The sequence below is a fragment of the Odocoileus virginianus genome, chromosome 33 (genome assembly GCF_023699985.2).
Source record: "Odocoileus virginianus isolate 20LAN1187 ecotype Illinois chromosome 33, Ovbor_1.2, whole genome shotgun sequence".
In the NCBI taxonomy this organism is placed as follows: Eukaryota; Metazoa; Chordata; class Mammalia; order Artiodactyla; family Cervidae; genus Odocoileus; species Odocoileus virginianus.
This window is the reverse complement of record NC_069706.1, coordinates 9,043,731-9,070,404: the sequence shown is the minus strand read 5'-3', so window position 1 is coordinate 9,070,404 and position 26,674 is coordinate 9,043,731. Positions and strand designations below refer to the sequence as shown.

Here is a 26,674-nt window from a genome sequence, read left to right as displayed (position 1 = left end):
TGTCCATTGCCTGGCCAGGGGATCATGCAGGTTGAGGCTGGAAATGGACCCCACCCTGACATTTCACCTCATGGGATGGAGGGTGGGCAGTGAGAAGTGAGGGGTGGGGCGCTGGCCTGGGAGACAGGATGCTGAGTTTCTGAGCTCTTTCTGACTTCTTTCATTGCAGGAGGTAGATATGATAAAATGTTGCCAAGAACAGATGAGAAAACTAGCTCAAAGGATTGATATACAGATGCGGTAAGAGCTGTTTTCTCTTTCTCCTCTTGGAGTTTGTTTTGGGTGTCCCAGGTTTCTAGGGGGCAAGATGGATGGGGCCCCCACCTCCAGGTGGTTCTTTTGATCAGTGGTGTGCTGGTAAGAGTGTAACAACTAGCTTTCCCCAGGGAAAGAAAGAAATCCTGATTTGTCATGCTTGTCAATTTCAGGGATGTAAGTACTACCACCACCGCTGATCTCAGTCTACCTATAGGATGCTACTGATTGATTTTCATGAGTCAGCACATCACTGGTGGTTCTTGTTGGCAGTGAGTGCCTTGGCAAAAGAAATTAGGCTCCCTGAGGGTCCTCTTACCCTGTGGCTTCCCCGTGTGAGTCGTGAATTTTGGGATACATCCGAGAGTGGGTGGCATTGGGCATCAAGGTGAGGGGCCTGGGACTCTCCAGAAGGGAGCTGGTGGACGCCTTGAGCCATCATTCCTTTGAGACTTCAAAGGAATCAACTTTTTGTTCTTGGGAGATTATGTACCTGGTATCATGACAAGCCAGGAACCACCGCCACCACCATCCCCCATAATTGAAGGGGAGGCTTGAGTTTTACAGGACTTGAGACTCATAGCTGAGCCCTTGGCACTCAGATCGCCCGGAGGTACCAGCCTAGTCTTGAGCTGGGCACTGGCAGCGCAGGCTGTTCTACTGGTTTCTCCGTTCTTCATTTAGATGGGCTGGCGACCTGGCCAGGGCTGCCCCTTCCTGCTGTGTAGGGCAAGTGGGCAGCCTGCGTGGGATGCTGAGGGGTCTGGGAGCTTGCGCTTAGGCTCTGGGGGCTTGGTGCCCTGGGTTTGCTGTATCCCTAGAAACAGCAGTCACTCCCACCTGATACAGCAGCCCTCTGACCCCACTGAGGCTGTAAAAAAGGGGGGCAGGGTTGGAGAGAATTATCCAGGATAAAACATCACCCAGGGCAATGTTGGAAAGCTACCTGCGGATCTAAGGGTGCAGTCAGGGGCAGAGGAGTTGGGAAGACTCAGGGAGACCTCAGAGGTGGAGAAACATCAAAATGAGATGCAAATACAGGCAGTTGAATGGATGAAAGGAGAGTTGAATTCCATATTCTGTCCTGATTTGTGGCAGTTCACCTACTGCTTGGACTAAATATGCCTAATATTTGTCTATAAATTAACTTTTTATAAAGCCTTCAATACTTGTATTTAGAACAGGAAAGTTTTAACAAAGAGAATGCTTTGGGCAGGCATATGTCTTTATTGCATTTTTCTTACCTCTATGGTTGTTGTTGTTGAGTCACTACATTGTATCTGACTCTTTTGCCACCCCATGGACTGTAGCCCACCAGGCTCCTCTGTCCATGGGATTTCCCAGGTAAGAATACTGGAGTGGGTTGCCATTTTCTTCTCCAGGGGATCTTCCTGACCCAGTGATCAAACTCGAGTCTAATGTCTCTTGCACTGGCAGGCAGGGAAGACCTGCCCTTATGTTTATGATCACTTTTTTTTTTTTTAGCAAAAGAGCCTGGTTTTCCATTTGTGCTTGTCTTGGGGCTGTGACAAAATTCTGTGTCGGAGTGACAGGAGGCCTCTAGTTTGGGAAATGGGACAGTTTGAGTCGAAAGAGTGAACAAAATCCCAGACTTGAAATTGGGGAACTGGACCCCGGAAGAGAAATCTTGAAACTGGAGTGAGTGGAGGGCTGCTTGTGCAAGAAAACTAGAAAGACCAGGGTAGTCTCCTTGACTGGGAGACACAGAATGAGAGGCTCAGAACAAGCGCTGGTGTCAGAGGGAGAGAGAGACAGAAAGAGAAAGACACGAAGCTGTAAACAGACAGAGATGAGGAGCAGAGAGACAGAGGGCCAGAGAGGGACACAGACATGCCAGACAAACAGAAAAATCCAGAGTGAGAGAGGTGGAAAAGACAGACATGGAGAAAGAGGAAAGGAGAACAGGAGAGGCCGGGAGGGAAGCCGTCGAGGCAGCGCAAGTCGGGGGAGATGAGAGCGGGTGGACGGGACTCTGCTCTTTGCCAGGATCAGAGGTCCACTCACCCTGGAGAGAGGCCCCTTGACCTTGGGCAGTGGCCCGCGTGTCAGAGGATGCCTGTCATCTCGGGGGGAGGTGGCTCGAGCTGCCAGGGCAGCCCAGTTACCCGAGGACTGGCCACAGCCTCATCAGAGGGTCAAAACTCAGTGCACCCTGACCCCGTGGGGAGGCTCGATCGCTGACCCACCTGGGGGCCACCCTGACCCCGAGCAGGTGCTGGGCTGTGGACTCGTGGTTTTCTAAGCGAGGCCTGGGGCCTGCATCTGGGCGGGGTCGAGTCCTCACCTTGCCAGACGCCCCAGCAAAGCAGAAAAGGCTTTTCTGACTGGGCAGGAGCCAAGTTCAGGCTTTTCCTGGTGGGCCGACAGCAGGGTGAGCTTTGGCACTGGCCAGAATCCCCATCTGGGGGGACGGGCTGCCCCCTCCTTCCCTGGGCCTCATTAGTCAGGGCCAGGAGCTGGACCGACTAACCCGTGATTCTGAGGCCCTAGGTCCTCCTCTGATGCTCTGGTATGTGTCTCTCCTACATTCTGTTCTTTTTTTTTGTTTTTGTTTTTTTAATCTTTTGGCCTTGCCATGTGGCATGAAAGTGAAAGGGGCTTCTCTGTGACTCAGATGGTAAAGAATCTGCCCACAATGCAGGAGACCTGGGTTCGATCCCTGGGTCGGGAAGATCCCCTGGACAAGGGAATGGCTACCAACTCCAGTATTCTTGCCTGGCGAATTCCATGGACAGAGGAGCCTGGTGTGCTATAGTCCATGGGGTCACAAAGGTGCATGTGGGATCTAATTTCCCAGACTGGGGATCAAACCCATGCCCTCTGCAGTGCAAGTGTGGGTTTTAACCACTGGAACACCAAAGAAGTGTCTCATTCTGGTCTGTCTTCACATTCTGGTTCATAGTGTAGGGTGGGGCTCCACTTCTCCATGGCTTTGCCAATTCCAAGGGCCCCAGGGGCCCCAGCAGGGCTCTTCCTGCCCCTACATGACCCTCTGCATTCTGATGGGTGCGGACCCAGCATAAGGATTTAAGTTCTTTGCTCCTGACCTGTTTTTGAAGCCTTTCACCAGCTTTCAGTATCCATAGCAGAAAAAGAACGTGGCAGAAAGATAGAGACAGGCAGGGAGAGGTGGAGAGAGACACACCCAAGCAAGATGGGGCAGAAAGATATAAAGATGAGAAAGACAGAGATAGAGGGAGGAAGGGAGAGAAAGGGAGAAAATGAGAAGATGCAGGAGGGGGAAGAGACAGATCCATGTGGGATGTCAGATCCCTTTACCCTGATGAGCCCTCACCCTGGGTTAATGGCTTCCTCCTCTGTTACTGTGTATCCTTTTCAAACCTGCACTGTTGCCCTTATTCTTTATTTATTTTTTCTGTACTTATTTACACACATCTGTGAGCAACTTGAAGGTAATGCCTGGGTCTTACTCATGTCTTTCCCCGCTATGCCTGGCATAGGGTCAGACACAATGATTTGTGAATCGATTGAAATCTGACTTTGTCCAAAGTGCGAATTTGTATCTTTTATATTCGGTCAGCAAACTACAGTCGGAGGGCTGGAACTGGCCCACTGTCTGTTTTTGTAAATAAAGTTTTATTGGAACATGGCCATGACCATTCATTTACAGATTATCTATGACTGTTTTCCTATGTAGTTGAGCAGTTATTTGCAACAGAGACCACATGACCCGCAAAACCTAAAATATATAGCATTTGACCCTTTACAATAAATGTTCGCTCTCTCCTGTTCTAAGTGACAATAGGTCTGTTTGGACCGGGGGGATGGGAGGGGGGTGGGGGGAGACCCTGGGTGTGTGGTGGGGGCCTCTCGGTGGGAAGAGGGCTGGAAGCTACTGGGGGTGGACAGAACATCCTCCTGGGGTCCAGAGACTCAGTTTCCAGCAGTGGCTCTGCACTGACCTCCCCTGTGACCCTGGGTGAGGGACCCTGGATGAGAGCACAATCTTGGGACACATCCTTGCCTCCTAGTGATAACCGAGATGCTCAGCACGCCCTGGAGAGGGACCTTGAGGACAAAAACTCGGCCGAGTTCATTGATGAGAAGTGCCTTAACCTACGGAACACGTCAGACTGCATCAGCTTCTTCCACGGGGTGGAGAAAATTGATGGCACGTGAGTACCGGGCTCTCGGTCCCCACCTGGCTGTGCCCGAGGGGTGCCGCGAGGGGGGCTCGGGGTCCACTCCTGCCAAGGAACGGGAAAGGGGCATCAGGCCCCAGAAAAGTGTGGAGCTGTGGGTTGAATTCAGTTGCATGCCATAGAATCCGATTCTGGCTAAGCTATAATGGAATTTACTGGGAGACTGTCAGGGAGACTGAGGCTCCAGGGGAAGGCTGGAGGGGGAGGTTCTGGCAGCCTGAATGAGCTAATCGGCTTTGATGTTGGAGTACCACTGTCTTGCCCACTTCACCAAGATCCAACTTCCAGGAAGAGAACACAGGTGATTGACTTGTAAGGGTCCCACAGCCGCTGCTCTTGGGGCACCTGGATTGGCAGGCACACCGAACAAATTACAAGACAAGATGGCTTTAACCAGGAGGAGGAGGAACAAAAGCTTGGTTGGGAGAGTCAACTGATACCTGTCCACTCTGGTTAAGTGTGGGTTCTGGGACTTCCAGGGGCTAAAACTTCATGCTTTCAATGCAACGAGTGCGAGTTCAGTCCCTGGATGGGGAACTAAGATCCCACATGCCTCACTGTGTAGCCAAAAATAATATAAAAAGCTTAAAAAAAAAGAGTGGATTCGGGAGCCATGTTGCCTGGTTTCAGATCCAGGCTTCAATTAACCCTCAGGACAAAGAACTTAATCTCTCTGGGCCCCATTTCCCCGCCTCTACCACTGGAATAAAAATAACATCCACCTCCCAGAGTTGCTGTGAGGGTGGAAAGGTGGGCGTCTGAGGCGCTGAGCACAGATCCTCACATTGGGAATGATGATGGATAACCTTTATTGAGCGCTTGCTGTGTGACCCCATTTTCTCGTCACAATAACCATAAAATAGGTGCCTCTCCTGTCTGCCTGGCACTGCTGTGGGCATGTCCCAGCATCACGGAATTGCTTGAAAATGAAAGCGAGCTTTCCCCATTGGTAGTTCGAGGTCTGGAGTAATGACAGCTGGAGAGAGATGCTCTGGGCACATGCAGAGGGTGGGGTCTCTCTTGGGTCCCCTTCAAGAAAGAAACCCTCTAGCACATAGAATTGTGCTTTTCACATAGTAAGTGTGCAATAAATGTCTGTGGACTGAGAAAATAAATGAAAGGGAGCGGGGAGGGAGAGGAGAGAAGGAAGGGACGGTCTCCTTGGCTCATGCTGGGGTTACTTTCCGGACTGTATTAAGCATGCGGCTATTGAAAGAACGCTTTGGGGTTTCCTGCAATGACAACTCCCAGGGGCCCTTCTCCTTGTCTGGACAAATTTTACTTGCCCACGGTGGTGGCAAGGTGAACAAGGCCTTGGCGGGGGGCCAGTCCCCTAAGCCATAGCTGCCATTTGGACAGGGAATCTGGAAGTTTCCCTTCCCAAACAGATGCCTTCCTGGAAGCTGGGCAGCCAGGCTGGTTGGTGGAGACGGATTTCCTTGCCCACAAGGGGTCTGCTATTTCAAGGAGTCTGCTATTCCAGTGACTCCAGCTGGAAAGCCAGAGTTGCCCTTGGGGTGACTAACTGCTTCCTAGATGTGCTAGCCTGAGGCTTTGTATGTGGGGTTTTTTTTCGGGGGGGCACCTGGCTGCATGTGGGATCCTAGTTCCCCAAGCAGGGATCGAACCCAGGCCCCTTGCATTGGTAGCACGGAGTCTTAACCACTGGACCACCAGGGAAGTCCCTGTGGGGTTTCTTAAGGCGAGGCCATGTCTGGGTAGGTCGCAGCACGTTTGGAGTTTGCACCGCCATAACTCTGTTCATATGGAATTTCTCATCACCTGGGATGATGTGGATGAAGATGCTAGCCGTTGCCTTTCCCCCAGTGTTTGCTATAGGCTGGGCACTGTGCTGAGCCCCTCCAGAGCATCTCATGAATAATAAACATTTATTGTCAGGTGCCATTTCCATTGTCAGGTGCCATGATAAGGGCTCACATTTAGTCAGTCAGCAACCTCCAGGAAAGCACCATTTTCATCCCCATTTCACAATGAGGAGCCTGAGACTCAGAGATGGGTAGTGACTGGTCCAAGCTCACACAGCAAGTGGAAGAGCCTCAGTCTGAGTCCACGTGGGACACTGGGACCCTGTTTCACCACCGCGCCTTCCTGCCTTCCCAGCAAAGCCTGCTGTGTCCTCCTGTTTTTAGAGGACACACGCTCCAGAAAGCATGCCCCCCCACTCCTGAAGCATGCCACCTGTGAGGAGACAGGCTGCCTCGGCAAACTCCCCCGGGAGAGTGTGAGTAAGTGGGCTATTTTCCCTTTGGAGCTCAGCTGTCTGCTCCAGGGGGAGCGGGGCTTGGCGGCTGCTGCCCTTGACTTCGATAGCATCCCACTGAGCAGCGGCAGGTGCTTCCTTGATTGATGATGAGTAGTTGTGTGACCTTAGGGAAGACACTTCACCTCTCTGAGCCTCCAGTCTTTGTTGGATGAAAGCTCTGGATCAGACTCAGTGCCCTCTTGCTTCTCTAGAAGCTGAGACCTCTCCAGAAGTTTGATTTTAACTCCTGCAAAAGCCAGACAAAACAAGCACATGTTGTATGCTTTTAGAAATATTTCTAGTCACCATGTAGTCTAAGTGTGCTTTAAAATGTCCTGAAAGAGCCTTCTATTTCAGATGATTGAATCTCTTTTTTTCCTGCTGTCTGAGAATAAAAATCTGCTTTATTTTAAGAACTGGAGACTTCCCGGCTAGAAAAGACCTCAGAAATATATCTAATCTGGTTTACCCGGGGATTGAAGTCAGCTCAAAGGAACATGTGTATATGTGTCTATTTCTCAAAGGCTTCCCAGAGGAGAAAACTTACTGCATGGATTTACATACTCAACCAGGAAGAACTTTCTCCTCCCTAAACTGAATCCCTTATACATCACCGCCTCCAAGAAGCCTTCCCAGCCTGCCCTTTCTAATGTAGCCTGAGCTCTATTCGTCCTTCCAGATCCATTCTCAGCTGCCCTGGTGTGAGTCCGATAGAAGAGTTTGCCCTCTACAAACTGCCTTTCCCGGGTCTTTGCCATCTGGTTCCCAGCGGGGTTCAGCCAATAAGAGGGTCACCAGCAGGAGAAGAAGAAGAAGGATGTTGGGGATTTATTCTCCATGGTTCCCTCTCTTCTCCTTTCACAGCTGGGGTGGTGACAACTTTGTGCACTCGCTAATCTATGAGTCTCTCAGTGTTCTTTGAGTATAAATTCCATCTATTTCCTTTTATGACCTTGACTGACACATAATGACCCACTCCACTTGTCTCTCTTCCTCATTCTGCTTCTAAATTCCTTCCCAGAATGTAACACCAGGTGTAAACGTCTTAATTTATTGTCTATCTCTCTCCCCTGGAAATTCATCACCTTGAGGATGAGGATGTCACCCGCTCTATCCCAAGTGACTAGGAAAAGTCTTGGCATGTGGTAGGTGTTCAGAGGACATTTGCTGAGTGAATGTCAGTACAAGTAGCGTGGCCACAGGCTCATCCGTGAATGGAAGGGGCCCTTCAGCCAGCAACATGCCTGATGTCCCCTTCTTGGCCTGAATCTGTGTTTTTGGTGGAGAAAGAGGGAAGGTTAAAGAAAAGAGCCCGCTCAGGGGATCTCTCCACTCCTGCAATTCACCAAGTGCCTTTTCGGGAAACCAGCCAGGCTGTAGTCACCTTATCTGTAAATGAGGGGTTTGGATCAGCTCAGGGGCTCAGCTAGGGGTCATTGTTCCTCCTCCTCCAAGGAACATTTGGTAACGTCTACAGGCATTTTTGACTATCACAAGGAGAGAAGCATTACTCCCTGCATCTATCTTGTGGTTAGAGGCCAGGGATGCTATTAAACACCCTACAGGGCAGAAGACAGCCCATCCTCCCCACCCCAACAAAGAATTGCGTGAGTGTGTGCTAAGTCACTGTGTCCAACTCTATATGACCCTATGGACTGTAGCCCGCCAGGCTCCTCTGTCCATGGGATTCTCCAGGCAAGGATACTGGAGTGGGTTGCCATGCCCTCCTCCAGGGGATCTTCCCGACCCAGGGATTGAACCTGAGTCTCTTACATCTACCTGCATGGGCAGGTGGGTTCTTTACCACTAGTGCCACCAGGGAAGCCCCAACAGAGAATTATCCTGACCCAAATGTCAGAGCGCCAAGGCTGAGAAACCCCGGATGCAGAGATCTCCAAGCCTGCTGCAGACCTCCCCCCACCCCACCATCCTCCTCGCCTGGTAAATTCTCTCTCCTGCCTCTCCTAGGATCTCCGTACCCGAGACGTGGGCCAAATTCAGTAACGACAACATCCGGCACTCGCAGAACATGCGGGCCAACTCCATCCGGCTGCGGGAGGAGGCGCAGAACCTCTTCGATGTGTTGGCAGACCAGCTGTGGAGGCAGTTCATCAACACCAACCTGGCCTTCAATGCTCGCATCGCCGAGGAGACGGAGGTGAAAAACAAACTGCAGACGCAGTTGGCTAAGGTAAGCGAGATGCCCGGGAGGATCGTCATCCACGCAGCCAGGACCTCACCACATGCCTCCCCTCCCCCGCTCCTGGGTCTCAGCGACTTCTGGTTGCTGCCGCAGTGGTCCACAGTTTATGAGCCTGTTCACCCAAAAGGGGGCGGAGGCTGTGAGCTTCCTGGGGAGACGCCAGCATCCTGTGGGTAAATCTTCCTTGCTCACTAGATGATGGAGCTTGGCCTGGCTGTCATAGCAGCCCCCAAAGAGGTTGCTGATGGCCCCCAGGGTCCTTCAGTCTATCTGAGGGACACGTGGCTGAGCGTGACCAGTGAGAATGGTTGTCAATGCGGACCCCCAGGAAACGGGTCTGAGCAGATCTTAAGATCTTAAGAAATGTCACATCAACATCTTAAGAAATGTAACCACATCAACATCTTAAGAAATGTAACCTCTTGACCTTCAAAGGCTTCAAGGGCACCCCTCTGGAGGGGGTGGGGTGCTTTTTGAACTGGAGGAGCCACAAGGATAGCCTACCCCTGCCACAATCCTCTGCTATTCCCTCACGGACATGCCCCCTGCCCTCTCCTGCATCTGAACCATCATGCTGTTTCCCAGCCCTGAGGGAAGCTCTGCTGCATGGAATCTATCCTCTCTGCACAATTCAGAGCACCTACTGGGTACCAGATGCTGTGCTAGGGACTGGAATGAGAAGAGGAGCCACACGAACAGTCCCCTGGCGCCCATCTTCAGGGGCTTATGTAGCTGCAATGGGGAGCAGTGGTGGCTGCCAAATTTATACGCAGTAAGGGCTTAGCGATGACAGTCTGGTTGGAAGGGCGGGTGGGGAGGCAGGGGACTAGCCTTGAACCTGAATTTGCAAACAGTACCCCTTTTTTATTGTATATATGCTTGGTGAGGTTTAGTGAGCTGCAGGCAGGGTTTAATGGATATTACGGGGGCACTCTAAGCCCACCCAAATAGGCCACCCTTTGGGTGGGGTATGGAGTGCTATGCTTAGTCACTAAGTCATGTCTGACTCCTTGTAACCCAGTGGACTGTAGCCTGCCAAGCTCCTCCATCCATGGAACTCTCGAGGCAAGAATACTGGAGTGGGTTGTCATGCCCTCCTCCAGGGGATAAAATCCAGGTCTCCTGAATTGCAAGTGGATTCTTTACTGTCTGAGCCACCAGGGAAAGCCCAAGCATTCTGGACTGGATAGTCTATCCCTTCTCCAGGGGATCTTCCTGACCCAGGAATCGAACCAGGCTCTCCTGCTACAGGCAGAGTCTTTACCAGCTGAACTACCAGGAAAGCGCAGTGTTAGTCGCTCAGTCATGTCTGACTCTTTGTGACCTGCCAGGCTCCTCTATCCATGGGATTCTCCCGACAAGAATACTGGAGTGGGTAGCCATTCCCTTCTCGAGGGGATCTTCCCGATGCAGGGATCAAACCCAGGTGTCTGGCATTGGAGGCAGGCTCTTTACCATTTGAGCCACCAGGGAAGCCCATAAAACAATGTTATCTAAAGTAACTGCAAGGTTGTAATAAGTATTAATGAGAGAAGAAGCAAGGAGATTCGCCAGAGATCTCCTGGGGTCCTTACTTCAGGTAGATCAGACAGGCAGTTGTTGAGTTACATCAAGAGCAGATGGATAGGGAGTTAGGCAGCTGAAGGACTGGGGTGGGGGCAAGTGTCCCCAAGATGATGCAGGTGGGATGAGGTTGGAGGGAGGGGAAGACAGAGGAGGTCATGTGGATTCTTTCTTTCCTCCTTCTTTACTTCCTTTCCTCCTTCCCTTTCCTTTCTTCCTTCTTCCTTCCTTCCTTGAAAAGTCAGTCTATTTTCGTGATAAAATATACATAACAAAGCATTTGCCATTGTCTTAGTCTCTTTGCACTGCTATAACTAAAATACCATAGCCTGGGTGACTTATAAACAAGATAAATTTATTTCTCAGCCTTCTGAGGACTGAGAAGTCCGGGATCGAGGCCCTGGAAGGTGTGGTGTCTGGTGGGAACTCGCTTCTTGGTTCTTGGATACTGTCCTCTCCCTGTGTCCTCACAGGGCAGAGAGGTGTGGAGCTGCCTGACCTCTTTCAGAAGGGCCCTACTCCCATTCATGAGGCTACTGCTGACCTAATCACTTCCCACAGACTACTCCACTTCCCAATACTGTCACAAGGGGGGTTAGGTGTCAACATCTGAATCTGGGGGGACACAGACATTCGGTTCGGAGCAACCACTATTAAGCGTATAGTTCCATCATGCTGGGCTTCCCTGGTGGCTCAGATGGTAAAGAATCTGCCTGCCATGCAGGAGACCCGGGTTCAATCCCTGGGTCAGGAAGATTCCCTGGAGGAGGGCATGACAACCCACTCCAGTGTTCTTGCCTGGAGAATCCCCATGGACAGAGGAGCCTGGTGGGCTACAGTCCATAGGGTTGCAGTCAGACACGACTGAGCAACTAACGCTTTCCATCATGTTACGTATCTTCACATGATGCAAACATCACCACTATCCATCTCTAGAACATTTGTCATCTTCCCAGAGTATAAAGAACCCTGTGTTTAAACTCTGTGTCCATTAAACAATGACCCCCCACCCCGCTCCCTTTCCCCTGGCGACCACCAATTCCACCTTCTGTGTCTATGAATTGACTATGTACTTCAGATAAGTAGAATCATACAGCATGTGTCCTTTTGTGTCTGGCTTCTTTCACTTAGCACGATGTCTTTAAGGCTCACCCGTGTTGTAGATTGCATCAGCATATCCTTCGTGAAGCTGAATGATACTGCATGGATGTATATACCGTGTATCCATTCATCCCTTGATGGATGCTCAGACGGCTTCTACTTTTGGGCTGTTGTGCAAGTGATTTCTTTAATTTGGCATTTCCTGTGTGGATCAAATACGTTTTACCACATGAGTCTGAGGCCTGGAGGTGACTTGGGATTATGTTGGGTCACGGCAGCTGGTTTCTCATCTGTGAAACTGGGGGTAAGGATTCCTGTCTGATGCCGACAGTGTGAGGATTAGTGAGTTGATCTTTATGGAGCCCTTAGAACATGCTTGTTACACAGTAAACACTCAATAGAAGTGTTTATTAATCTAGTTAATTAATAAAATCAATACTATTATTGATAAAGAAAAGGGGATCTTTTGGGTGAGGGTAGGGAGCAAACATTTTCCCTTTCCACATATCTCCAGGGAAGTTTTCAATGATTACTAACAGCCTCATCACTGCTGATTAGTTTTTGCCACCAAGTGGGTTTTTATTAATCATCATTATTTAATCAGCAGTTGCTTTGCAAACAAGCCAGTACTCATTCTTACATGGAAAATCCCATGGACAGAGGAGTCTGGTCAGCTACAGTCCACGGGGTCATACAGACTCAGACAAGACTGGGTGAAACACTTTCACTTTTTAAATTTTAATTTGAAATACACCAGACCCTAACGTGACACAACATTTGACTTGTCTTCTGGTTAGTGACCATCTCACATGGTGTGTTTCTAAGATAATAAAGGGAAAAGTTGATGTAATAAAGATAAATATATTGCATAAATATATATAAACATAAATATATTTATTATTTCAACAGTTTGCTTTAGCTGGAGGATTTGAAATGTTCTCTGTAAAATTTTAGCTGTGAGTTGTTGAGCTTGGTTTGAATCAAGAGGCATTTCCAGAAAATTCTACCCCCCATCCTTATGGAGCTTCCCTGGTGGGTCAGACGGTAAAGAACCCACTTGCAATTGTAGGAGGGTTCAATCCCTGGGTCGGGAAGATCCCCTGGAGAAGGGAATGGCAACCCACTCCAGTATTCTTGCCTGGAGAATCCCATAGATGGAGGAGCCTGGCAGGCTACAGTCCATGGGGCTGCAGGGTCTCGGACACGACTGACCAACTAAGCACACGCTATCTTTTTCTGTGCTGCAAAGCAATTATTGACCAGGTGGTCATAGGAATTCACTTTGAAAGACCAGGCCTACACAGTTCCCTAAGCAGATTTTGAATGTCGCAGTGGTTCAGGGCTGTGTAGACAGCCTTAGCTGTCTACCATGATCATGCGGGTGTATCCCCAAGGCCACACCCCAGGCCTTGTCCTGGGTCCTCACACTTTGGGGCCTTGGGGTGTTATCCAGTCATACTGACCACTGCTTAAAGAACGGCGGGTGACCTCTTTGAGCTGAAGTAGTTGATGGTCATAGAGTGAGCTGCTGCCGCCTTTGAGGACTGATGGCTCCTGAGAACCAGGCTGGGGGCGTGGCCAGGGAAGGGGCGTGGCCAGAGGAGGGGCTTGTCTCCAGATTACCCAAGGTGTCCTTTAGAGGGAGACTCAACGTGGGGGGAAAGATACAAGGACCTGGGGGGAGGGAGGCATGGGCGCAGAAGTGCTGCTTCTTGTTCTGCGGTTCTTGTTCTGCAGTTGTGGGTGTGATGTCCCAGCAGGGGAAATGACAGTGGGTGTGTTTGCAAGGACGCAGCATTAGTATCACTCGGTCACATAGTGAGAAAGTGTTTCCTCAACATTTTGGCTGTGCTGGGTCTCCACTGCAGCGTGTGGGCTCTTCCCCTGAGGTGCACAGGCTTCTCTAGTTGTGGCACGGGCTTCATTGCTGTCTCGGCATGTGGGATCTTAGTTCCCAGACCAGGGATGGAACCCCTGTCCACTCCATTGGAAGGCAGATTCCTAACCACTGGACCATCAGGGAAGTCCCCTTCAATCCTTGTGACGCTTTCAAGAGGAAAGTCTTGATTGGATGCTAGAATGCCTTCCTCAGCTCTTTAACTGCAACTGATCTCCCTTTGAAGCAGAGGGAGTGGACTTCAGGCTGAGTCCTTTGGGCGGGAAGCTGTACCCAGAGTTTAAATTACACGCTTTTGCTCTCATCTTGTTCGTGCATTTTTTTTTTTCTTTTTTTCTGTCAAGAAAGGATAAAGAAGGGGGGAGGGGGAGAGAAAGAAAAGAAAGCCCTAATTAGCAGGCAAGTCAGAAACTGGAAGAAACTACTTCCCCCACCCCACGGCTCTCCCGAGGTCTTTGATGAGTAATGGGGGGGGGGGGGGGCGAGTAAGGAGCGGAGCGCTGTTGTTCGTGCATTTTTATGGTCATTTCTGTTACAGCAAATGATGCCAGTTTTCCACCGATAATAGTGACGTAACGTTCTATTTTTAAACAAATACATTTAAAAAAATTTTTTTACAAAGACAATTTATTTTAAAAGATTGTTAACCATGTTACAAATGATGTGAGGGGATATGCCTATAGTGGTAAAGATGGTGGGTGAAAGCCTGACTCTTGTGTGTGTGATAAGTCCCTTTGGTCATGTCCAACTCTTTGCAACCTCATAGACCGTAGCCCACCAGGCTCCTCTGTCCATGGGGTTCTCCAGGCAAGAATACTGGAGTGGGTTGCTTTGCCCTCCTCCAGGGGATCTTCCCAACCCAAGGATTGAACCCGTGTCTCTTATGTCTCCTATATTGACAGGCGGGTTCTTTACCACTAGTGCTACCGGTGAAGCCCCTGACTCTTGGAGAAAGCAAAATAGACTTGTGTCTCAACTATTATTTTCTGTGCTGTAATCACCCGTGTTACCTGGGGATGGCATCGAAGTGCAGATCCTGACCAAGAAGGTCTGGAGTCGAGCCTGAGGATCTGCATTGTGAGCAGCCTCCGGGGTCCTCAGTGCTGCTGGCAAGAAGCAGGCAAGAGTGCAGGTTGTAGAGCAAGCTGACCTTGACAACTCTGAGCTGTCTGCTTCTCTTGTCTCACTCCTTCCTCCTCCCTCTCTCTTCCAGACTCAAAAATATTGGGGAACCAAATCCTTCCAAGAGGCAAGGCACAGTCATCCTGTTCTAATCAGATTTTCTCTAATTGCATTTTACTTCCAAGCTTCCGAGCCAAGCCCAGCCGTTCCTCCCTGGAGGGATCCAGCCGGCTCAGGCCGGCTCAGCCCCACACAGATCTTCCCGTGTTTTTGCAGATGTGTATGTCCCTCTGGGGCTTCTGCCGCCCCTCCGAGATGCATGCCCTTGAATCAAAATATCATTTTCCATCTTGATTACTAATGTGGTGGGAGCAAATGGTATTAGGAGCTGGGAAGTCAGGATAAGGCAGAAGCTTAGCCTTGACTGGCTGTCAGAGAGATGAATCAGATTTCTCTGCTTCTGCTCAAGAGCCTCCCCCCTCTACCTCCCTTCCCCCTACCCTCACTACACCCACCTCCCCCCACTCCCTTGGATGGAGGCTTTCCAGTAGCAAACAGGAGGAGCCAGCTTTCCAGCTGGGAACTTTCAAGCTGGGAACTTTCCTGTTCACTCTCCTCCACCTGGAGCCACTTCCCCCCCCATCTCAGTTGGTAGCTGTCACTTCCAGATGCTTCTAGAAGCTTCCAGGGCTCAATCCCGAATCTCGAGTCCACCTGGATGCCTCTCTTTCTCTCCCACGCCCCCATCCTCTCCATCAGTAAATCCTGTTGGTTCAAATTTCAGAAGCTCATCACTCCCCCCTCTTCCTCTGCTTCCGCTCTGACCTGAGCCTCCATCATCTCTTGCCTGGACCATTGCTGTGGCCTTCTAAGTGCTCTGCTTGCCTTTGATGTTGCCAACTGATGGGCTGGCAGCTTGTTGAGAGGGCATTCGATCCTTCAATAGGCCGACTAGATTTACAGAGAGAAAAAGTTCAACTGCTTTAGATTCTTCAGGAAACCTTGAGAGTTTAACTCGAGAATACAGGTGACCCGCTGTCTCTGCCAGTGTCCCTGGGTCACCATCTGCACCTTGGCCAGGCCCCTCTGCACCACTACTATCATGGGAATTTCTCACCACATGTTTGCAACCGCAGTGCCTCCCAAAACGCATGGTGCCTGATGAAGTCTAAGTAAATGCGGATGGAGTGGTTCTTCTTTTCTTTTTTAAGATTTTTTTTTAAAATGTAGACCATTTTTAAAGTCTTCACTGAATGTGTCACAATATTGCTTCTGTTTTACGTTTTGATTTTTTGACCATGAGGCATGTGGAATCTTAGCTCCCTGACAAAGGATCGAACCTTTATGCCCCCTGCACGAGAAAGTGAAATCTTAACCACTGGACCACCAGGAAAGTCCCTGGGAGGGGATTTTAAATCAGAGGATAAATACTTGTAGTCTAGGGGTTAAACTTGGCCCACATATTATTTGGACCCTCACATTCTTCTTTTAACAGCTCTATTTTTACTTGACATGTAATTAACTGAATATATTTCAAGTGTAGCATCTAAGATGCGTTGATACATACATGTCATGAAGCTGCCACCTCAAGCAAGATAGTGAACATACAAAAAGACTTCCTTGTGCCCCTTGTCATCTCTCCCTCCTGACCCCTCACCCCCCATTCCCAACACAACCACTGATCTGCTTTCTGTCACTACAAATTAGTTTGCATTTTCCAGAATAATTACATAAGGGGCACCATATCCTATCCACTCTTTTTTCATTAGGTTTTTCCATTCAGCATAGTTGAGATCCATAGTTTGTTCCTTCTTATTCCTGAATCTTATATGTCTTGAATGGATACTGTATTGTATTGATAGGTATTACCCCTGGTATGTATCATATCGATACACCACAACAACCCTAATATTCATCAACATCTCTCTTCTCCTCTTGCCCTCAGTCTTCTCCAGCATCAGGGTCTTTTCCACTGAGTAGGCTTTTTGCATCTTGTGGCCAAAGTACTGGAGCTGCAGCTTCAGCGTCAGTCTTTCAAATGAATATTCAGGGTTGATTTTCTTTAGGATTGATTGGTTTGATCTCCTTGCTGTCCAAGGGACTGTCAAGAATCTTCTCCAACACCACACTTCCAAAGCATTAATTCTTTGGTGCTCAGCCTTTCTTATGGTCCAGTTCTCACATCCATACATGACTACTGGAAAAACCATAGCTTTGACTATACAGACCTTTGTTGGCAAAGTGATGTCTCTGCTTTTTAATATGCCGTCTAGGTTTGTCATCACTTTTCTTCCAAGTAGCAAGTGTCTTTTAATTTCATGGCTGCAATCACTGTCTGAAGTGATTTTGGAGCCCAAGAAAATAAAATCTGCAACTCTTTCCATTTTTCCCATCTCTTTCCACATCTGCTCTGTACATCGGAGGAAATGCAAGAAAGCAGCCAGGCCTGGAAAGGACTGTAGAGAACACGGGGGCTCTGAGTTTTCACCCTGAAGTTTCTTTGGGGTTTTGACTTCCTAGAGGTCATTAACACCAGCAGACCCTCTGCTCCCCCGGGAGGGTGGGGGGGGGGGCAGTAGGGTGTGCGCTGTCTACAGGGGTGAGGGCCTGCAGTCGCCATCTGAGGGCTCCAGTGCCTGCCACCAGCCCCTCTGTTTGTGGACAAAAAAAAAAAAAAAAGGCGAGGCTTGGACCCCATGGCGAAGTGGGAAACGCTTTTGTGCTTCTCAAGCAGTCGGATCCCTTCCAGCACCAGAGCCGGCAGCCAAGCTCCTGACAGCTCGTTTCCAAAAGCGACCAAGCACAAGTCCTGGGGAGCTGGCCTGCTTACCCCTGTGCCTCGGTGGACAGGCTGGTGAGGAGAGAACGGGCCAGGCCTTAAAGACCATCGCGTCTACTGAGAACGTTCTTGTTTCAAGTTCCCTCCATCGGTCCTTCTAACAGTGTCGGGCAATGGGGCCTGATGTGACCCTAGTCTGTCTTTGCCATCTCTCTTTTGTTTGGGAATCTCCCTTTCCAGGCAAACCTCAAGTCTCAGGCTGCACTGACCCTTTGAAATTAAGGTCTTTTCCCATCTTCTCTACCACGATAGGACCCACTATCTACGGTAAGAGATACTCATTTTCTACACATGTGAAAATCACTCAGTCATGTCTGACTCTTTGTGACCCCATGGACTATAGAGTCCATGGAATTCTCCAGGCCAGAATACTGGAGTGGGTAGCCATTCTATTCTCCATGGAATCTTCCCAACCCAGGGATTGAGTCCAGGTCTCCCGCATTGCAGGCGGATTCTTTACCAGCTGAGCCACCATGGAAGCCCAAGAATACTGGAGTGGGCAGCCCATTCCTTCTCCAGCGAATCTTCCCGACCCCGGAATCAAACTAGGGTCTCCTGCCCTGTAGGAGTATTCTTTACCAGCTGAGTTATCAAGGAATCCCTTTCTATATATGGCAATACTATAAAGATGCCATTTCAAATACATGTGTTCAAGGCTGAAAGGGGCATTGATTTGAAGAAATAGATTAAATAATTAGGGGCTTTCCAGGTGGTGCAGTGGTAAAAAATTCACCTGCCAACGCAAGAGACACAAGAGATGCAGGTTGGATCCCTGGGTGGGGAAGATGCCCTGGAGGAGGGAATGGCAACCCACTCCATTATTCTTGCCTGGAGAATCCCCTGGACAGAGGAGCCTGGTGGGCTCCAGTCCATGGGGTGGCACAGAGCTGGACACCAGTGAGCCACTGAGCCCTTGTGCGTGTGGAGATATGGTGAGGCAGCCGTCGGGAAAAGCCCCGTGTGCAGCAGGTCTCTGCATGGTGCTCGCCTTAGTACCAGCAGGAATCAATGCCTCCCTGGTGTCATGTGGGCGCAAGTCTCATCACTGTTTTTTTGCAGGGTGGGGGGTGTGCCGGGGGACACCCAGCAGGAAGGGGTCAACGAGAGCTCAGATATAGGTGGTTCTGAAGGCTGTGCCAAATGGTGAGGTGATGGAGGGGGTGCCATGTCCACCGTTATCTGTTCATGGTGACACTGTGCCACTAAGAGAGAGAGATGCTGCTGGAATCAGGAAAACAGAGCCAAGGTCCAGAGCTGGGAAGGTAGCCAACAACGCAGAAAGCTGGAGGGGCCAGACAGGAGAGTGGGAGGAAACAAGCAAGGTCAGCACGGCCAGGGCTGGAGCTGGGGATGGTACTAATGAGGGCGCTTTGAGCTCACTTTGTGAACCACTGATGCTCAGGGAAGCTACGACTGCACTTTGCAGTTGGTATTAGCCAATCACATGCTTTGACTGGAAGCCATGGGCGGGGCAATCCCTGGGATTGGTTACTGATGAGACAAGGAGACAGTAAGATGCAGCCCAGAGGAGGCAGAGGGCGGCCTGGGCACCTCCTGGGTATGGGTGTGTCCCAGCAGTCTCTGAGTTTCTTCCAAGTTGTGACTTCTCCCTCTTTGGGTCCTCAGCTCCTTGCCTTCTTGGGACCCAAAGCCCAGCCTCACCTCCACTCCTGGCTTTCACATGGGCTTGTCTCCTCCTGGTCCAGACTCCCATCTCCACATGCTTCTCCCACACATGAGCCCCCACAGTGCTGTGAAGATGGTTGGGTTCACTTCTGGCTCCAGCACTTCCTAAGTATGTGGCCAAGGTCAGGTTGCCCTACCTCTCTGTGTCTCAGTCAAATGTGAGCAATAATGGTTGGCAAATGTTTGCTCTGAGTATAAGAGCATCCACACTGGTCACTTCATAAGTGCTCAATGACTATTAACTATAAAAATGGCAAAACAAACAAACCTGTAGACTGATTTATAACCTGTGCTGATCAGGGAGGGACAAGCAAACTGAAAGGATATGGCCTCTGGGATCAAAAGACCGGGGTTGCATCTGGTAAAGTAACTAACTCTTCTGAGTCTCAGTTGCCTAATCTCTGAGAGAGGAATAATCCTGCGAGGATGAAAAAAGATTGTTGTTGTTCAGTCGCTAAGTCATGTCCAGCTCTTTGTGACTCCACGGACTGCAGCACACCAGGTCTCCCTGTCCCTGTCTCCCCGAGTTTGCCCAAGAAAAGATACATCTGAGCAATTCTCAACTCACACATTGGAATCACCTGCATCTCTAGGGACTGTGACATGATTGGTTGAGATGAGGCCTGGGCATCCAACCTTTTAAACTCCCCAGCCAAGGTTGAGAATGAAAGAATCAGCATTCAGACCAGTGGTTCTCAAGGTGTGGTCCTGAACCAACTGCATCAGTATCATCTGGGAACTTGTTAGAAGAAAGTGCACATCCTTGGGTCCCACCTTGGACATTCTGACTCAGAAACTCTGGGGTCCAGACATCCAAGTTTTCACCAGTCCTCCCAAGTGTGCCTGCCAGGTGCAAATGTGCCATAAGTGTTTGCTAATCCAGTCCTTTCTCCCTGAGATGTATTGATTTAGCCAAAAAGTTCATTAGCATCTTGCAGAAAATCCTGGATGAAGTTTTTGGCTAATCCAGTATTTACTAAAAGCACATCCGGTATGCTAGACTCTGAGTTAGGAGCATGGGGTCCAATGGGCCCTGCCTTCGGCAGAGCTTATGTTCTAGTTTGTTGTTGTTGAGTCACTACGCTGTGTCCGACTCTTTCGCTACCCCAGAAATTGTAGCCTGCCGGGCTCCTCCATCCATGGAATTTCCCAGGCAAGAATACTGGTATAAGTTGTCATTTCCTTCTCCAGGGGATCTTCCAGACCTAGGGATCGAACCCGTGTCTCCTGCATTTCCTGCACTGGCAAGTGGATTCTTTACCACTCTACCACCAGCGAAGCCTTATGTTCCAGTGGGAGAGACCAATTTTTAAAAAAATAAGTAGGAACTTTCATGGTGGTCCAGTGGCTAAGACTCCGGGTTCCCAATGCAGGGGGCCTGGGTTCAGTCTGGGAACTAGATCCCACAAGCCAAAACTAAGAATTTGAGTACTGCAACTAAGACCCAGTGAAGCCAAATAAATAAATATTTTTAAAAATAGTAAAAACATCATTAATGAAAATTGTGATAAGCATTAAGAAGATGCTCAAGGGCCTGAGATACTGGATGCCCACGAATTTTCACAGAATTGTACAAGTGTCCTCTCTAGCAAGGAGCCCCCGCCCCTCCAGGACTTTCAGGACACCTGACCCCAGATGACCTCTGAGCAGCTGGTATGTGTACTGGCCTGGCATTGTCTGAAGGCAGCTGGCCGCCTCTGGACAGAGACAACTGTGAGTAGGGTTGACTCAACATCTCTCCTCAGAGTAGTAATTCTCACCCTGGCTGAATTTACTCCCCAGTGGCCTTTGCCAACGTCTGGAGACATTTTGGTTGTTACAACTTGCCATGTGGAGGGGGAAGGGGGCAGGGTGCTGCTAACAGACACAAATAGTGGGTAGAATCCAGGGATGCCGATAAACGTGTTGATGCATAAGACAGTCCACCCTCCCAACAAAGAAGTTGTGGCCCCAAACATCAAGTGGGCCGAATTTGAGACTCGCCGCTCTGGCTCTTTCACGACTTGCATTTCTGGCCAAGTCCTCTGGAGCCCTCCTCCACTAGCTCTTGCCCCTGGGCTCAGCTGCAGTTGAAAATCTTCCACTATTTGACCAGAAAAGGGATTCCAAGTTGCTTTCTGCCTTCCGAAGCTGGGGAAACTGCACTGAGTCATGCATCTCCTTGGAAACCCCTTGGCTGCACGCAATTTGGAAAACAATAAATTTGCAAGGTTGCACAAAGCATGCAGAAGCCCAAAGCCGGCTGGAACTGCTAAATCTGCCTTTTTTCCCCTCCACATCAAAAATAATTTCCCGGCCCTGGAGGCTTTGTCTGCTGTCACAAGATGCAGGCAGATATTTTGAAATGACCAACACCACTGCCAAAAGCATCCCCCCTTTCAAAGCCCTTGGGTGGATTTCTGTTCCAGCCAGGAACATCAGAGCACTTTTCCACTGGGCTGAGGTTGGTTTCGTCATGGCACGCCTAGCAAGGACGTACCTTGCCATTTGGGGCCAGAGACCATTTCCAGCCAGGACTTCATCGTTTCCCGAAGCCTGGGACTGGGGCTAGCCGTCAGCTGGTCCCTCACAAGGTCTGAATGTGGACCTAGTTTGTCATCTAGTTTGTCATCCTGTTGCAAGTAGAAGGTAAAAGAAAAAACTCACCATCACAAGAGGCATATTAACCTCACTCCGTGCAGCTAGAGTTCTAAGTGCTTTTCTAACGTTAACTCATTTTCCCTCTAACAACCCCATGTGTGTGTGTGTGTGTGTATGTGCACACACACGTGTACGCGCAAGCTCTCAGTCTTATCTGGCTCTTTGCAACCCCATGGACTAGAGCCCACCCGGCTCCCTTGTCCATGAAATTTCCCAGACAAGAATACTGGAGTGGGTTGCCAACAACCCTGTGAAGAAGGGATGACTTTTAGCCCCATTTTACAGATGAGGAAACTGAGGACAAATGTTTTCCTAAAGCCCTTACCCACTGCAGCTAGTAAATGGCAGAGTCAGGATTTGAATCTAGGTGTTCTGCTCCAGAGTTTATTCTTTAAGTCAGTGTGAGCATCTTCCCTGCTCCCACCAATGCAGCCTAACAACAACAGCAATAATAATATCTATATCAGTGCCCTCCAATGGGACAATTTTATACCAGGGAACATCTGACAATGTTTGGAGACATTTTTGGTCGTCATGACTTGGGAGGGGCTGCTATTGGCACCCAGTGGGTGGAGACCAGGGATGCAGTTAAACACCCTACAATGCGCAGGGAAGCACCACAGAATAACAGAATAACCCTGCCCCAAAGGTCAATAGCGCCAAGACTGAGAAGACGTGGTCTTCTGGCATTAAGGTTTGACTTTTAAAAAAAAGAAGGGAGGGAAATTCCCTCGTGGTCAGTGGCTAAGACTCTGCATTCCCAGTGCAGGGGGCCGGATTTGATCCCTGGTGAGGGAACTAGATCCCACATGCTGCATGCTACAAATAGGACCTGGCACGGCCAAATAAATAAATATTTTTTAAAAGAAAGGATAAAAGGTAGAAGATAGGTAGACATGGATGGACACATGGATGGCTGGATAGATGAGTACGTAGGTGGACATATGGATGGAGGGATGGGTACATAGGTGGATATATGGATGGAGGGATGGATGGATGGGTACATAGGTGGATATATGGATGGATGAGTGGATGGATAGGAAGTGCTGAGGTCTACTGAGTGCTTGTTAGGTGGTAGTCACTGTGCTTGGCATAGGGCACCTAAATTAATCCTCGCAGTCACCCTCTGGGGTAGATATTGTTATTATCTCCATTATACAGATGGGGAAACTGAGGCCCGGAGAGGTTTGGCCATTTGCCAAGGCCATGTGCTCAGTGCTGTGGTGCTGGCCTTTGAAGAGCAGCCTTCTGATTTTAGGGCTGGCGCTTCCTCCCTCGGCACACTCCGACCATCACGGCGCGCCACATCTTGCCCTTTGTATCCTCTCGTGACCTCGTTCCCTCTGCGTCTCTCCATCTGGACTTGGTGTGGATCCTCCTGCTTCTCACTGGCCATCGGTTCCTCACTGGCCATCGTCTTCCCAGCTTTGTCCTCTCTGCCCACCCTCCTAACCGCACCCGGAGAGATTTGCCTCAAACAAACCCGACCATGTCCTTCTGCTTTAAAACTTTACTGTGCATGTGATCACCTCAGCATTTTGTTAAAATGCGCAGCACCTTGGGAGGTCTGGGGCAGGGTCTGAGACTGCATTTATGACAAGTGCTCCAAGTTCAGCCACGCTGGTCCACAGACCACCCCTTGAGTAGCAAAGCTGTTAGAGAAATTACTCTCTGAACGTGGGAAACCTTGAAAGATGAGCAGCCTTGTGCGTGACACACACACACACACAGATCAGGGCTTCCTCTGTGATGATCTGCAGCCTACATGCATACTCAGTCATGTCTGACTCTTTGAGACCCCATGGACTGTAGCCCACCAGGCTCCTCTGTTCATGGGCTTCTCCAGGCAAGAATACTGGAGTGGGTTGCTTCTCCAGGGGATCTTCCCGACCCAAGGATCAATCCTGCATCTCCTGCATTGGCAGGTGGATTCTTTACCCACTGAGCCACCTGGGAAGCCCATCAAACTAGCAGTCCTGGGGCCAAATCTGCCCCTCCCATGACTGTTTTTGTAAATAAAGTTTTATTGGAACACAGATCCCATACATTTCTATATTGTCCAGGGTTAGCTGTGCACTGCTTTGGCTGAGTTGAGCTGTGGTGACAGAAACTACGTGTCTCCGAAAATCTAAAATATCTACCACCCAGAGCTTTAGAGAAAAACGTGTCCACTGTCTACAGCATCTTCAAGGTGCTCCAGAAGGCTATGTACTGGGACTCCCAGCCACCTGAGGGTGGTTGACCTGAAGACTTAAAAACAAAATCACAGACTCACACCCGCGCATACACTCATGTGCACACACACAGCCACACCTGCAGCTATTAGCAACAGCTCTCAGACTGCCTCTCAGAGGACGTGGCTTCAGGCACGCGGAGGTGATAGGTGATGGATTAGAGCTTGAAAGTGGTCCAGGAGCACTTGCAGTGCCCTAAGCAGCGAGGGAGACAGGTCTTGATTCCCCATTTGCTGGATAAGGAAATTGGGGCCCCTTCGGCCCAGGGCTCTGAGTGAGGTGTGAGTTCCACAGCTGGTTTGTGTTAGGGCTTGGATGGAACTCCAGTCTCCTGACTTCCTGCCCGGGACTCTTACCTCCAAGACACCCTGCAAGGAGGCCCCTGTGGCTGGGAATCGTCTGGAGCTGGGGTGGGGGGCGGGGAGGAGAGGGGGGCGTTGGGAAGGTAGAGGGGTGTTGTTAACAAAAAGCTCTTTGGTTCCTCAGGCGGGGCTGGGGGTTTGGGGGTTGGGGGATTGACCCACCTTCTACTCTGAACCGACCCTCCCTGAGCCGCTTTCTAGAAGCTGAGAAAGAGGACACTCCTCCTCCATTGCGCAGGCAACCCCTGCCTTGATCCCTTACACCCTAATAAGTGAGTTGATGGAATTCGAGCCCTGGACTGGAGGTCTGAGGGAACTGAAGTTGCCTGCATAGACAAACTCTGAGTTTCCTATTGTCTGACATTAAACAACACAACAATTATCCCAAAGGAAAAATCTTTAAAGGGACTGAACGTTGCAGGATGGGAGCTGGGCGTAGGGTGGGCAGGAAGGACAGACTCATGGCACGTGCCTGCACTGGACTAAGCATTTTATATACAGTATCTCATTTAATCTGCACGGTAACCTGGTGGGTTATTTGTTATTATTTTTATGCTAACTTTATAGCATGATAATAAAAGCATGGGTTTCCCAGGTGATTCCATGGTCAAGAATCTGCCTGCCAAGCAGAAGATGTGGGATTCTATCCCTGGGTTGGGAAGATCCCCTGGGGAAGGAAATGACAACCCACTACAGTATCCTTCCCTGGTGGCTCAGTTGGTAAAGAATCCGCCTGCAATGTGGGAGACCTGGGTTCAATCCCTCTGTTGGGAAGATCCCCTGGAGAAGGGGACTGGCTACCCACTCCAGCTTTCTGGGCTGGAGAATTCCATGGACTGTACAGTCCATGGGGTCGCAAAGAGTCAGACACAACTGAGTGACTTTCACTTTCGCTTCACATTCACAGTATTCTTGCCTGGGAAATCCCATGGACAGAGGAGCCCGGCGGGCTACAGTCCACTATAGTCCATGGGGTCGCAAAGGGTCGGACACGACTTAGCAACTAAGCAACAACAAAAATAGAACAAGTGCCCCGGACAATGTCTGGCCCCATAGACGGGGCTACTTAGTGAAGAGGCTCAGTGGATATTGAATAGATGAATATATACGACACAGAGAGGGTAAGCGACTTGTTGAAGGGCACACAGTGGGAAAGAGCTGGAACTGGTATTTGAACCTAGATCTGTGTGACTGCAGAGAGACTCAGTGAGCTGAAGGGACCTGCCTCCCTTGCCCCCTATGCCTGGCACACAGGAGGCTTAGAACTACCCCTTTCTCAGTCTAGGGCCTGGGGACTATCCTTCCCAACGGAGTTCCAGCTTTGGGCCAAGGCTGCGGAGACTCCTCCCGTGGGGTGAGCCCCTGGGCCAATCCCACAGCAGGCAGCCCTTCGCCCTGCCCAGGATGCCTCCCCAGCTCAGGGACTGGGGAGAAATGTAGACGGGGAAGGAGGGCGAGAGCTCTCTAGCTGGCCAAGGGAAGATGGAAGGAGGGGCACGATGGCTTTTTCCAGGGTGTGTTTGTGGGAGGAACATGCACGCACAGGCACGGGCTTGCTTTGGGAAAAGTAGGACCTGGTACCAATGCTTTTTAAGTTACCACAAAGGAGTGTCGCTAGCTTTGTGTGCCAGCAGTGAAGGGCCTTATACACTTGCTATACACTTTATTCATTTTCCAAGAGCTCCTTCTCCGAGGCCTGGCACAGTGGCCTCACCTCCATTCTATGGAGTAGCTGTGATCCCCATTTTACTAGAAAGGCTCAGAGAGCCTAGGACACTTGCCTAAGGTCACCCAGCTTGGATGTGCTGGGGCTGGGACTTGGAGAGAGTCAGGTCGTCTGGTGCCAACGTCTTTGCTGTCTTCTTAAGCAGATACCTCATGGTGTGCCTCGCTCCATCTAGGGAGGAATGTTCATTAAGAATCTACTAATTAGTCAGTGGGCTTCCCAGGTGGTGTAGTGGTAAAGAATCTGCCTACCAATGCAGGAGACTCGGGTTCTAGCCCTGAGGCAGGATACTTGGGTTCTATCCCTGAGATCCCCTGGAGTAGGAAATGGCAACCCACTCCAGTATTCTTACCTGGAAAATTCCATGGGCAGAGGAGCTTGGGGGGCTGCAGCCCACAGGGTCGCAAATAGTTGGATACCACTGAATGACTGAGCAATTGGTCGCTACGTACAGCTTTTAGCAAAATGCCTGGCATGCTGTCAGCACTATTTTAAGTGTTAGATGATATTGTTACTATGTCCCGGGCACTGATTGGTTTAGGCAGTGGGGATTCAGCAGAGAGCAAAACAAAAATCCCTCCCCACATGGAGCTTACTCC

At 50.0% G+C, this 26,674-nt stretch overlaps 1 protein-coding gene across 1 annotated transcript in view; it reads left to right on the top strand.

Moving 5' to 3' along the window:
* Positions 1-26,674, top strand: part of TEKT5 (tektin 5) — a 47,374-nt gene that overhangs the window by 7,031 nt on the left and 13,669 nt on the right. The window contains exons 3-5 of the mRNA XM_020894786.2: positions 170-240; positions 4,269-4,412; positions 8,671-8,893. Of these exons, the coding sequence (XP_020750445.2) occupies positions 170-240; positions 4,269-4,412; positions 8,671-8,893 (438 nt within the window). The remainder of the gene's footprint in view (positions 1-169; positions 241-4,268; positions 4,413-8,670; positions 8,894-26,674) is intronic.